This window comes from Gobius niger (genome assembly GCF_951799975.1).
Source record: "Gobius niger genome assembly, chromosome: 8".
NCBI lineage: Eukaryota > Metazoa > Chordata > Actinopteri > Gobiiformes > Gobiidae > Gobius > Gobius niger.
The window spans coordinates 16,261,732-16,274,262 of NC_136859.1; the positions used below are offsets into that span (position 1 = coordinate 16,261,732).

Consider the following 12,531-nt stretch of genomic DNA (forward strand, 5'->3'; position numbering starts at 1 on the left):
AGCCTTCTCTAGGAACCTGTGCTATTTATGTGTCAAATGAACAGTGAATGTCTTTAATACTTTATATAGGACATATTGTTTTTCATCTGCTGTTTCTATTGCACATTTTATGAAGAATTCCCAATGTACTGCACATTATTTGTTCTTAATTTTAGATTTTTAAGATGTAGGCTATATAGAAATAGTATCAAACTAAAGCTGTCAATGTCATTACATACACAAACAACTGTACACATAAATAGCAGCTGACCACAAACTGAACTGAAAGCCTTTGCAGAACTGAACCACTTTGGTGGCTAACATCAAATAATGCGTGTGGACATTAGCCATCTTGCATTTATTCTTGTTGGTCTGTATATGTTTTAATGTGACATTTTCTGTTTTGTGGGCCGGGTCTGCAAATTAGCTATTACCCAGACACCCATACAAAAGCATGTTTATTCAGCCTGCGTATGGTCCTCTACATGGATGATCTAGATGTAGCTGAGGCCTGGGGTTTGCTGTTTCGCGGTGTAACTCTGCATGTAAACCACTGGAAGAATATAAATGAGAGTGAAACACAAGAATTACATTTCCGTCTAACAAAAAAACAAGATAATAGTAACAGAAAATGGCGTAGAAATCCACAAAGGTGCAATATAAGAACCCCAAAAGATAACTTCTGATTGCCTGTGCACAGCTGTATGCAGGAATTTAGCACAAGTTAAGAACAAATCCAGGCAGTCTATGGCAAATTGGTGCCAATTCGCACTGTGTAGCCTCAGCAGGTGTAATCACATTAGAACATAATATATACAGTTTATCACTATGGCACCTATTTACCAAAGTACACAGTGGGAGAGGGGTAACACTAAACCAGTGTTGAGGAATCTGTTACATTTTGATCCGTATATGACTGGATTACCACAGAACATATAGTTTTGGCCTGGGCAGGACACAGTAAAGGAAGAGAGTTGTCATGTGGACTTGTATTTCTGCCTAAATATTTTATACAGTTTTAGGCTGTCTTGTTCTATGAAGCCTTTGTTGCTTCAGCTGCGGTAATTTTAGTTATGTGACAATCTATATTTGCTTGTTATAAATTGTCCAGCAAGATATTCTAAAGTATATCTTGCTGTAATTCTATCTGACTGACATCTGATTACAAGAACGTCACTAGTGCACTTTAGTGTAGCACCTTTTCTGTACCTAATAAACAAATAAATAAACAAATAAATAAATACAGTTGATCTGAACTGAAGAAAGTGATGTTGAAACTTTCAGCGAGATTTGTGGTTTGATAGATTATAGTTTCCACACATGTACGATTACAAAAGAGATGAGGTGACTATCTGTACACACCGTATGAACTTACAGCTCAAAACATGTTGGCGAATCACACATTCCTTTTGTATTTACCGATTGAGACCTCAACTTCATCTTTGTTGGTGACATTTAACAATACAGCGAAGACACGCTTAAACTGACCTATTTTTCACACATTTTGACACCTCTGCGATATATGTGTATTTGAGCTTGAAGTGTAGTTTCAGAGGAGTCTAACTTGAGCTGTCAGTACCAGCAGTCTGTTGTCTATGTTTCCTGTCTTTGATGTGGTTTGTGTCTCTGAACTGAACGACCTATTAATGTATTGACCAGTTACAGGCCCTGCAGCACCACTAGAGCACACATGATGCTCCAAAACCACTGGCCCCATTTCTATCACTCACTGTACCATTCTCTTATATGCATTATACAGCTAACTGGGTGTGTATTAAAAATATCTATTGAAGGTTTTTGGTGCTCCAAAACCCAGCCTTTAGTGATGTAATCAATGAGCCAATGACTATGAGATAAGGTGAAGAGGAGGGACTAGAGGGAGAGGAAAGCCACGGCTCCTCACAGTCATCACAGGCCTGACTTGAGGCAGAGGTCCAGGCTGTGGGCACATCTCCAGTGAAAAGGTAAGACATGCGCCTGACTACTGTTTAAGTCTGTCATCCTCTAAAGATAAACTGGCTGCATACTTGATATCTTTGTTAGTATAAGCATTATTTATTATGTTGTTTACATAAAGAAAAAATTTATATATATTAGTGTATATTAGTATTAGTAACCAAGGTGACACATTTATGAAGGTCATATACATTAAGTGAAAGTTACTCAAAGAGTACAGGAAAGCTAAACGCAGTGACCTTTGCTCATACACATTATACATGCACACATTTACATGTCGAATAGAGGTTGGCCAACATTACACTGCACTGCTCACTATTTTCTTGTGTTATTGACATTGGGCTTTTACTCCAGTTTACGCATGTGTACAGTCATTACTCATAGTTTCATAAACAGGTTTGTGGCTTTTGCAAAAGCATGAAAGCGTAAAATTTCAAATACTTTTTAAAAGACTAATTCCACACTTTTCTATTTCCAAAACATCAATTTTGGTAATCCATCAACTTGATCAAATCCAAACTATATTTAAAAAATATATCTGTGATATTATCTAATTGTATGGGAAATTAATACATATTTTACAAGATTTTATAAATTAAACTTACAATGGCGTCCGGATGTTTCTTTGCAGGTTTGTGATTGAGAAAATGATCCGACTCAACAACCCTCAGTACTTCCATTTCCTGCAACGGGCCGATGCCCTGAGACTCTCGCGCTCTCTCTGTGACGCTGTCATCTCCGTAGACAACCATACCTTCCACGCTCACCGCCTGGTGCTGGCTTGTGCCAGCAGAACCCTGGCTCGGCAGATGGAGCGGGACAGTCCGGTACAGTGCCCTTTGGAGCTCTCTGTGCACACCTTCAGACAGGTGCTGGACTTTACCTACACTCAAGTCCTGGAGGTGTCTGAGCAGGATCTACCACTATTGCTCAGAGCCGCGCAGAGCTTAGAGATGGAAGCTCTAGAGGAGCAATGCAGGAAGCAGCTCAACTCACTCCAATACAAAGACGACATTCTGGACCGTACACAGCATAATGAGCCAGCTACACAAAGTGACATGAAAGTTAAGGATGAAGCTCTAGATTCAAAGGCTCCATCGGAGGAGCCAAACGACTGCACTGTGGTGGAAAATAGTGTTGCTTCTGACAGTGTCGATAACTTATATACTGCTCCGAAGAAGTTCAGACTGTCTCCTGTCCCAGCACTGAGTAACAGAGACAGTGTCATCACCTCCAGCAGCAGCTACTTTTCCCCCTGGGCGTTACCTGCTCACAAGTGGAACTCAGTGGACACTTTGAGACAAATCACTCACAGTTACTCCACTCTAATGTCAGCACAGAGGGCACTAAACCCCTCCATCACCTGCCCCTTGTCTGTATCAACTCACGTATTGCCTCTACTGTCATCGGCATTTCAAAGACCTGCCCAGGCCTCTGTCATGAGCTATGGGCACTTACATCCGCTTTACTCCCCACACAACTACTCGGGTGTTCCCAGGGCGGGGGGCTTCATCAGACAGGGGCTGCTGAAGAGGAAGAAGACAGTCTCTCTGACTCCTCAGTCCTGCAGGTCAGTGTGTGGAAAATAGTTGTTTTTTTCAAAAGCTAATTTTCCGCTCAGAGCCATTTCACATCCCCCAGTGCTCAGTTGTTCCTTGGAGGCAGCCCAGTCCCTGACTCAAAGCTGTCTACGTAGATGCTAGAGATGGGTCCTGCACTTTCCAGATACAGTCTCACCTGCTAACCTCACATTAGCATGATCTTCACAGTTACGCTCTCCGCAATAGAGAGATTATTAGTCAAATAGTGAACTGTCTGACAAGAAGGGGATCTCCCATATTTCCCCCTTTCTTAAAATTGAGTATATCACCTACTGTACAAAACAGACTGATCCATATACTGTACATTTTGTGTTTGATACGTTAGTGATTCCACTGATGTTCATATCGGTTGTTGCATATTTACTCTATGTACCAAAGGAACAGTTGATAACTATGATCACTTCTACAGTTACATGGATGTGGCCAAAGCAGACAAAGGACGAGAGTGCCAGCATTGCTCTGCACATCCTCAGGAGTCAGGTGTGTAACACGTAACAGATGTCATCAGAGTACAATTAAAAAGTTAACAGGTTTAACAGTGAACACTGTTGTCATGACCCTTGGCCCAGGCTCCAGGTCTGAGCAGCGTAATGGAAAGTGATAAAGGGTTGTGGTTTGAGCACACAGTGTAGCTGGAGCAGTTTGTGGTTAGGACTTACAGCAGCGTAGATGCAGTACAGTATGTTCTGCAGAGAAAAACCCCAATAACACAAATGCAAATTCATTTGAAATAGAATACAGTATTGCAGTACCGTTTATGTTTAGTCTAAAAATAGTAGCCTAAATGTAACTACAAACGTAGTCTGCAGTGAACAGCATTGTGCTTCCAATATCTGCCTGATCACAACTGCATCAGATGAGCGTTATCTCAGTGGAACATTTTGTGCAGTTTTGGAAACAGCTTTTTCAGCATAATCACTAGTAATTCATAAAGTAAGAATATTTGCAACATGTGCATCCAGCAGGTGATGCACAGTGTCAATGTAGAAATACATCTGTCAGGTGTGAACTAGAGGTGTTATGTTGCTTTAGAGCCCTGAGTTTGAAGTGGTTGATTCTTTATTTCAATGTGCTACCTTACACAAGGACCGGGATTACAGTTCAGTGCAGGCTTTTGTTAATTTGCGTAGAGAATGTCAGAGGCAGAGTTTCTGTCGCTCTGCCCAAGGCCGATGATGCAACAAAAGTAGCTTACTACGACAGTGTGATCGAGAAGAAAATACATGTATTGTAAAACACTTGTAAAACTATGTCATTATGGTAATACATTGTTTATACTAAAGCCTCAATAATATTCAGTGTGTAGATCTTGTGGAAAAGGCTTGACACAGCCTCGTAGTCACTCACATGAACTAGAGCGGCGGATGGATAAACCGTACCAGTGCAAGCACTGCTCCAAGAGGTTCAGCCTGAAGCACCAGCTGGACACTCACCACCGCGTGCACACCGGTGAGTGCTGCCCTACAGGCCCAAGAACACATGTTTTTGATCATTTTGCTTTCGCTCAATGTTTGTAAATTGTAAATTGTAAAAGTCTAAACTCATTCTCAACATTTGGAGTGCATTTCTAACATTCCAACTCTTTACAGGGACAGGTTTATGGGCCAGTTTCACAGTTTTCAGGGTCACTTTTGCGGGATCACTGTCACGATAACCCAAAAACAATTTTGCGGGGAAAAAAGTGTTGTCTTTTCACAAATGTCCTCCTTCACAAAAATGAAAACATTCAATTCCACTACTTGTGGATTGTTGTTTATTTATACATTTTGTAAATAACCAACAGGAATGGGATAATTGGCCTACACGAGTCTGTGTCATTATCAGACGTTCCACAGGTTGCGTAAATAAATAATGGCGCATGGCTTAGTTTCAAGTAGCTCTTAGTCTGAACTTGCCATTTCTTCTCTGTTCTAGGGGAAAAACCGTTCGAGTGTCGCTTGTGTGGACAGCGCTCTCGGGACTACTCGGCCATGATCAAGCACCTGCGGACGCACGGTGGCGCTGCTCCATATCAGTGCACTGTGTGTCTTGAGTATTGCAGCAGTCTCGTGGCCATGCAGAGGCACATCAAGAGCCACGCGCTGCACGAGTTCCCCACGGACTGGAGCATCGGCAGCACCTACATGTACCGTTCGCATATCTAAAATCTAGCAGCAAATTCAGACAAATGTATAGGCTGCTGCAGCGAGATTTCATCCCTCACAATGGGCCTAAACCGTGGCTAAATATCGCCCCCTGGTGGACACTAATGTGAGGACTGTTCACTACAGGGCCTTATTACAGTGTTTTTATTTTTTTCTTCATCGAGGGCAGTGTAAAGAAGTTTCAGAAGTTTGTAAATAACTGAAAATAGCAGCCTATATTTTACTAAGACTACTTTATCTAAGATTCTACCACCACACATTTTTGGTCAGCAAGCCTGGACACCCTTGCTATAAATAAAATAAAAAGCGGCAATATTTTATGACAGAGGCTACAAATGTCAAACAAATGTCAGGCTTATTTCTGGTTACTTTTATCATTGGCATTTATTTCTGTTTCTGTGTGTATTTAATAAAGTTATATTGAACAGTACTTTAAATTGGGTTTGTCAAACAGTTTATGACTGGGAAGTTCAACCTTACAGAGAAAACCTCAATGGCTGCTTTCAAATTCCTCCCATAATATCTCCTATGTCCTAATCCTAGCTCCTTGTCACGTCAACTGTTAGATCCCTATGCCGTCAGGAACTAGAGCTTCAGCTGTGTTTGCACAATCCGACCGTCCTCACCCAGTGAATTCTAAATAAAATGTAGTCATTTCTAGGTTACTCAATCGTTTCAAAGATCAATAGTGTTGCAGCCATACAAGCAGTGCATGTAACTTTCTGCACATGTTGGCCTATGCTGTGCTGTCTGTGCATGTTACTCACATGTTGCACATCAGTAATACCTAGTCCTCGGCAGAGTAATGTTGCTTAAAAAATACTCTACACTCTAGTCGAAGTAAAAAGTAATTGCCAAATGTACTCAAGTAAAAGATTACCTGGGGAAATTTTGACTTGAGTACTGTGAGAATCTGTTTGAGCAAAAAAGTGTGAGTCATGTTTCAGTTACGACATAAATTATGAGAAACAAAACATGGAATAATTATTGTAATAGCGTGTTTTCAATACCATAGAAACATTAACATCACGATGAAGCAAACAAAATGAAAAATACATGTATTGCTTAAAGATTTACTAGCAATGGTACGAGTTACTATAATAGGTCTACTATAATGGACCTATAGCCTACTTCACTTTTATATTACAAGTTTGTAAAAGTACAGTTACTTCAAAAGGTTACTCAAGTAGCCTACATGTAGGACTTATGTATAGCTAAATGTACCACCCACCTCTGGTGCTTGGATATAGCTAATTGTATACATTTTCTTTTTTATCCACCTTTGAGGACGTCTGCAGGTGGAAACAAGCCCAAGGCTAAAATCAGTGAAACGCTCTTGATTCCACAGAGCAGAAAACAGTGGTACAGGCTATAAAACAAAACTGCAATGAAGAAGGTGTACAATAGGAGAAGCAATGATACTCTGTCCTTAAAGGAGCTATCCTTGATTTTTAAATTTTCTGTTATTGGAATAAAATTAGTTTTGTCCTTTAGTATATGGTAAAAGCAGACATGTAGCCCAAAAATACTGGGTTTAAAGACTTTTTAACAGTCATAAATGTCAGGCTAGTAGGCGTTTTTAAAAGTGAAGTGACAGTTTTCCTCCCTGAAACCTGGTTTAAACTCAGTCCCTGTGACGAATTTTGATGTTGTAAATGCATTAGGAAAATTTGAGATGAGTTTGGACCAGAAAATAACAATTTGAAATTTGAGTGACCCTGTGTCTTTGTACAATCAGGTATAGCTCCTTTAAGGGGAGACACTGCAGATGAATAGGGATTTTTTTCTTTTCTTTATTCATTTAGAGATACTGATTTGAAACCTTTGCTGTAGATTACTGACATAAATATGAGGAACAAATGTATTGCAAGTTTTTGGTCATTTTATGTTTTCATATAAAAAACAATATGCCCAAAATGGAGCCTGGTTTAAATTTATATTGTTGACATATTTGCTTATTGACTTTTTCAGAGGGGATTTTATTTTTTTATTTTTTTATTTCAGTCACGTTAGTTACATGTTTTCACATTTCAACAACTATACATCTTTTTTTTTTTTTAATACATGATTGAAAAGGAGCACGATGAAGACAACGCTTATGCTAAGTGCCCCTTTCTTCAAATACAAAAAGTAGACCAAAAAAAACATAAATGGTCTGATTCGCAGGTATTATTCTTTAAGCCATAAGATAGAATAAACAACACAGGTACTACTGTTTTTAAAGTTAAAATCTAATATTTACAGTAGTGTGTAAGAGTTGATGTTTGTTGATTTGAACTGTTTTTTAAATTGGTGCACTGTGGAGGAGTTCTTTACATTCAATTTATTATTATTTATTTATTTATATTATTTTGGATATCTTGTTTGTTTATTTATCATAATTATTGTTATTATTATTATTATTATTTTTTTTTTTTATTGTTTAGTTTTAAAATAAGAGGGTTTTTTTTTAGTGGAGCAAAATATGTAAAACAAATTCAATTTCGTCTTTTTGAAATTCAAAACTCAATAAATCAGGCTAGGAATTAGATATTAAAAAATCCCTCTGAAAAAAACATAATATTGCTAAGTCCAAGACTGGAAATGTTTAAGTCTGTAGGTGCTTCTGCTGTGGAAATACTGTCACCACAATGTGAGAAAATGACAGTTTTTCCATTAACCCATGAAGAAACACTGAGCTCGTAATAACGCTGGCCCTTCTGGGGCCCTAAGCAAAAATCCACACGGGGCCCTATAGTAGCTACACATCCCATGGCTATTTGACGAAGAGCGAATCCATTTATGGTCAAAAACGGTTCCACTGTGCAGTAGTGCAGGGCAGAAGGGGAACATAATGACCTCAATTCAGGCCCTGCCCCTCTGTGTGAGAACCACTAACTGCTAAGCCACTGTGAGACTAGGATTTAGGACGACTACAAGTCTATTTCCCTTTTTAAAACAGTAAACTGCACCTGACGGTTATTTCTGTCTTACCACTGAGAATTAGCCTGTGAGTCGCCCAATTCGTTTTAGACTGTGCACATTCAGAGAACCAGAGTTACTGTAAGTTACTGTGCTCATGAGAACCATGTGGATTCAACTCAACAAAAAGGCCACAGACACGGCTTTACTCTCGTGTACTGGTCAAACTACTGTCCCAATACTCTAGACCAGGGGTGCCCAAAGTGGGGCCCGCGGGCCAAATTTGGCCCGCCGGAACAATTAGGTTGGCCCGCCAGAGGGTGACCTACTTTTGCGCCGCATCTGGTCAATAACTCTCTCTCCCGCTCATTCTCAATGGCAAATATAGATGCAGTTCACTTTTTTGTCCACCAGCGTCAAATTGGGGGCGCTGTTTCACTCCTTTCACAAAGTTAAGGAAACAAAAATCGTTGACATCTATGACTTATAAAAGAATTTATGCTGAACTGACACTTTCAAAATGATGTAATATGGCATTTTCTTTGACTTAAAGAAATGAATGAGCTAAAGTCACTGTAGGTACTGCAGGTTCAGGTGGTGCTGTTGTTTCCATTTTGCTCTATATTGCTACAATAATTGATTTTGTTCTACTAAAACTAGGCTTTTGTTGCATGTTAACCCCTTAACTCCCACCTGAACCGAGCACATTTTCTCCAGTTTGGCTTTACCCCAATCCAAAAGCTTCTGGAAAAAAGCTGTGAAAATAGCAACAAAACTGAGACGAAAACAATGATGGAAATGTGACAAAAAAGTGACAAAAAATTGATGAAAAAGTGGCCAAAATGTCACTAAAATGTCACAAGAAATGGACAAAAAAATGACAAAAATGTGACAAAAAATAACAAAAATATGATAAAAAATTGACAAAAAATGACAAAAATTTGATGACAAATTGACCAAAAAATGACAAAAAAGTTACAAAAATGAGTTAAATATCCAACAAAAAAATGATGGAAAAAAAATCTGATGACGTGAGGAAAAAGATCCTCTCGGTTCAGGTGGGAGTTAAGAGGTTAATTGCATAGATTGAATGCAAAGGTATAGCCTACCAAAAAAGAAAATAAAGTAACTTTTATTATTTGCAGTTGTGTGTTTCACACTTGAGATCGCCGTGTTTGGCCCGCGACTCACAGGCACTTTTTCATTTTGGCCCTCGGAGACAAAAAGTTTGGGCACCCCTGCTCTAGACCCACCAGACACAATAAGAAGAGAGTTTAAAGTGAGAGAGAGAAAACATGAGAGCAGCGCTCGTGACACGGGTGACATGATGCAGCCGCGGAGGAGCCGCGCACGAGGCGGAGCACCGGGAGACAGACGGCCGAGGGGGGACACGAGCGGAGAAGCACTCGCGCTTTGGAAGAGACCGGGGGAAGGCGGTCGGTCTCTCGCTCCGGTTTGGTGTTATATGTGGCGAAGTAGCCTCGGCGGAGAGTGAGTGCGCGCTGGAAGAGCCTGTCCCCGTAACAACGCGTTGATTAATCAGTGAAACAACACCGTAGTTTGACTGAGTTCCGGGGCCCTTGCGGCTGCGGGGGCCCTATACGCACCTTGCGTAACTTGCGTAGGCTATAGGAAAAAACGGCTCTGCCTAAGAGAGGGCTGAGTCTCTGACAGACTGACAGACTGGGACATCACACGAGCGAAGATGGGACACTCTGTCCGTTGTGCAAACCCATCAACCTTCTACAGCAGTGAAAAGTGTGTGCCTTGTCAGAAACCAGGTAAGCTTTTGCCCATGTTTGAGAAATTCTTGTACTGTCTTTATTAATTCCATATATGTGATAATCAAGATCCGGGATATGGAATTACCCCAAACTGTGGCTATGATGATGACGGGGGACGACATGAAGTCCCTATGAAGAGATGTTTGAACAACACGTTTAACGATGGCACGGGTTACTTCTGTCTACCATGTAGTCCCTGTCCACCGGGGTTCACTGAAGAGAAATGCACTGTGAGCGCCGACACCACCTGCCACGCAACACAGTGAGCGAACTTTCCCCGCGTCCTTAAACATGTAGACCTATATAATAATGTTTTTGTTTTTACTGTTTGTTTGTGTTTCTGTTTGTTTGTGTTTCTGTTTGTTTGTGTTTCTGTTTGTTTGTGTTTCTGTTTGTTTGCAGGCAGCGCGCAACACCGACGGCACAGGTAGACCTTCAGTAACCTTAAGGAAGTCAATGTATCTAGGCTAAATGGTGAGATGCTTTTTATATCATAAGTAACAGGAAGTAACTCGTTCTCTTCTGCTTTCTGATGAATTCAGACGAACCCGGGCATTTTTAAGTTACCAGCAGAATCATGTAAGAAGAACTGTTTTCTATGACCAGAAAAATCTATTAAATTCTAATATATTGAATGCATGTTTTGACAGGGGTGTTACCATTGACATTTATTTGCACCGCACTTCTACTCTTATTTTGCCTTTTCATCTACAGGAAAAAAGGTTTGTATGAATATAGTGTGAAAAAGAACTGCCTCAAAAGTTGAGTTTTTTTTTTTTTTTAGGTTTTAGAAAATCCCCTTGCGATGATGTACAGTTCACACCTATCGATGCTGTAGAACTACACCAAACCACACAGCTCAAAGACAGCTTAAGTGAGTACACACATCAGTGTATAAAAAGCAGCATTGTGAAGTAACTGTACACCAAAGTGTGGAAGCTCAGTGAGTTTATCGTGCAGGCCCTGACATCGTGGCAGCACCACTCATGTGTGTTTTGGACGACCTGGATGTGCTGGAAGAGCTGATCGTGTTATTGGATCCTGAGACCCAAGGCATAAAAAACACAAAGCATTTGGCATCTTTATGCAATTTCCCTTCAAGCTGGGTGACCTACACGTACTCTCTGAAGGAGAGCAAGAGCCCGCTGAAAGCCCTTCTCGAGGGGATCACCTGCAGACACCCCGAGTGGACAGTGGGCAGCCTGGCAGAGCTGCTCAGTCAGATGGAGCGCATGGATGCAGTCATGGCACTGAGCAAGATCCACCCAAACAAACTTGATGCTAGGATTGATATTTAACCTGTGTAGCATCGTCACAGGCAAGGCAGGCGCGAGCTCTGGGCCCCTAAGCTGCAAAGGTGGCAAATTTGTATTTTTCTGTTTTCAGGGGCAGCGAATTTCATCATTGTTTGATTTTGCCCCTCAGTTTTGAATGTTGAGGGTTCTGTTCATCATGAAAAGAAAATTCAAGCTTCTTTGTGTCTGCGTCTGATCAGCAATTCCACCTAATGATTCACTGTGACTTACTGAGGAGCGTCATGGTAGCACATGCTTTTTGTTCCGATGATGACACCCTTTTGTAAAATTTCACAATGTATTAATTCTATATTTTTAAGTGTTATTTGAATGAAATTTGTCAAATCAATAATTGTCTACCAACCGAACCCCCCCCCCCATGTTTCTTTTCTTTCTCTGTTAATAGCTAGAACACGTTTTCACAGCGGTGTTCAATCCATTTGCTTGATAAACAGTAAATGGCAGCAAAGCAGTCTGAGCCTTTTCTTCATTGACCTCAACCCCATGACCATCACTTCAATAATACATCACAACAAAATGTATGTATTCATTAGGCAAGATGTGTAGGTTTTTTTTTTTTAAACAAGCTTTATAGTTTGAGGATAGGGCTTAAAGGGGTTTAGATGCAAGTTGGCCATTTTATACTCAGTACTGCCACCTCAGGTCATACATGTAACTGCACCTTCTATATTAAGCTTGTGCATGACGGTGTTTCGGACCAAGGTAACAACTTTTTGAGTAACAGTGCAGGATTTTAGAGGCAGTTGTGGTGAACAGGTCTGGGCTCATTCTACACATTAGGACATGGCTGGAACATGTAGGGGGAGGAAAATACATAATTAATTTTATTTTAAACTCTGTAGAGTCACTT

At 40.4% G+C, this 12,531-nt stretch overlaps 2 protein-coding genes across 3 annotated transcripts; both read left to right on the forward strand.

The window, feature by feature from the left end:
- The first annotated feature begins 1,226 nt into the window (after nucleotides 1–1,226).
- zbtb32 (zinc finger and BTB domain containing 32) lies at nucleotides 1,227–5,903 on the forward strand. Of its 2 annotated transcripts, XM_079560787.1 has the most exons (5): nucleotides 1,227–1,943; nucleotides 2,567–3,505; nucleotides 3,946–4,016; nucleotides 4,836–4,985; nucleotides 5,451–5,903. In XM_079560787.1, exons 2-5 carry the CDS (start codon nucleotides 2,583–2,585, stop codon nucleotides 5,678–5,680), a joined length of 1,374 nt encoding a protein of 457 aa, XP_079416913.1. In that variant the 5' UTR covers nucleotides 1,227–1,943; nucleotides 2,567–2,582; the 3' UTR covers nucleotides 5,681–5,903. The 2 variants fall into 2 exon arrangements, with proteins under 2 accessions (XP_079416913.1, XP_079416912.1); XM_079560786.1 differs by lacking the exon at nucleotides 1,227–1,943 and having other exon boundaries at nucleotides 2,088–3,505.
- A 4,361-nt stretch (nucleotides 5,904–10,264) lies between these two features.
- igflr1 (IGF-like family receptor 1) lies at nucleotides 10,265–11,663 on the forward strand (the record flags this gene model as incomplete). Its single annotated transcript, XM_079560664.1, has 6 exons — nucleotides 10,265–10,362; nucleotides 10,432–10,619; nucleotides 10,768–10,792; nucleotides 11,016–11,087; nucleotides 11,150–11,239; nucleotides 11,326–11,663. Exons 1-6 carry the CDS (start codon nucleotides 10,287–10,289, stop codon nucleotides 11,661–11,663), a joined length of 789 nt encoding a protein of 262 aa, XP_079416790.1. The 5' UTR covers nucleotides 10,265–10,286.
- Between the last annotated feature and the right edge of the window lie 868 nt (nucleotides 11,664–12,531).

What these genes read in the sequence shown, in the direction of transcription:
- zbtb32 (XM_079560786.1), top strand. Translation starts at nt 2,553, where the DNA reads ATGTTTCTTTGCAGGTTTGTGATTGAGAAAATGATCCGACTCAACAAC. An exon ending in CTGACTCCTCAGTCCTGCAG is followed by an intron (nt 3,506 to 3,945) that starts GTCAGTGTGTGG and finishes TCACTTCTACAG; the next exon opens with TTACATGGATGTGGCCAAAG. An exon ending in TCACCACCGCGTGCACACCG is followed by an intron (nt 4,986 to 5,450) that starts GTGAGTGCTGCC and finishes TCTCTGTTCTAG; the next exon opens with GGGAAAAACCGTTCGAGTGT.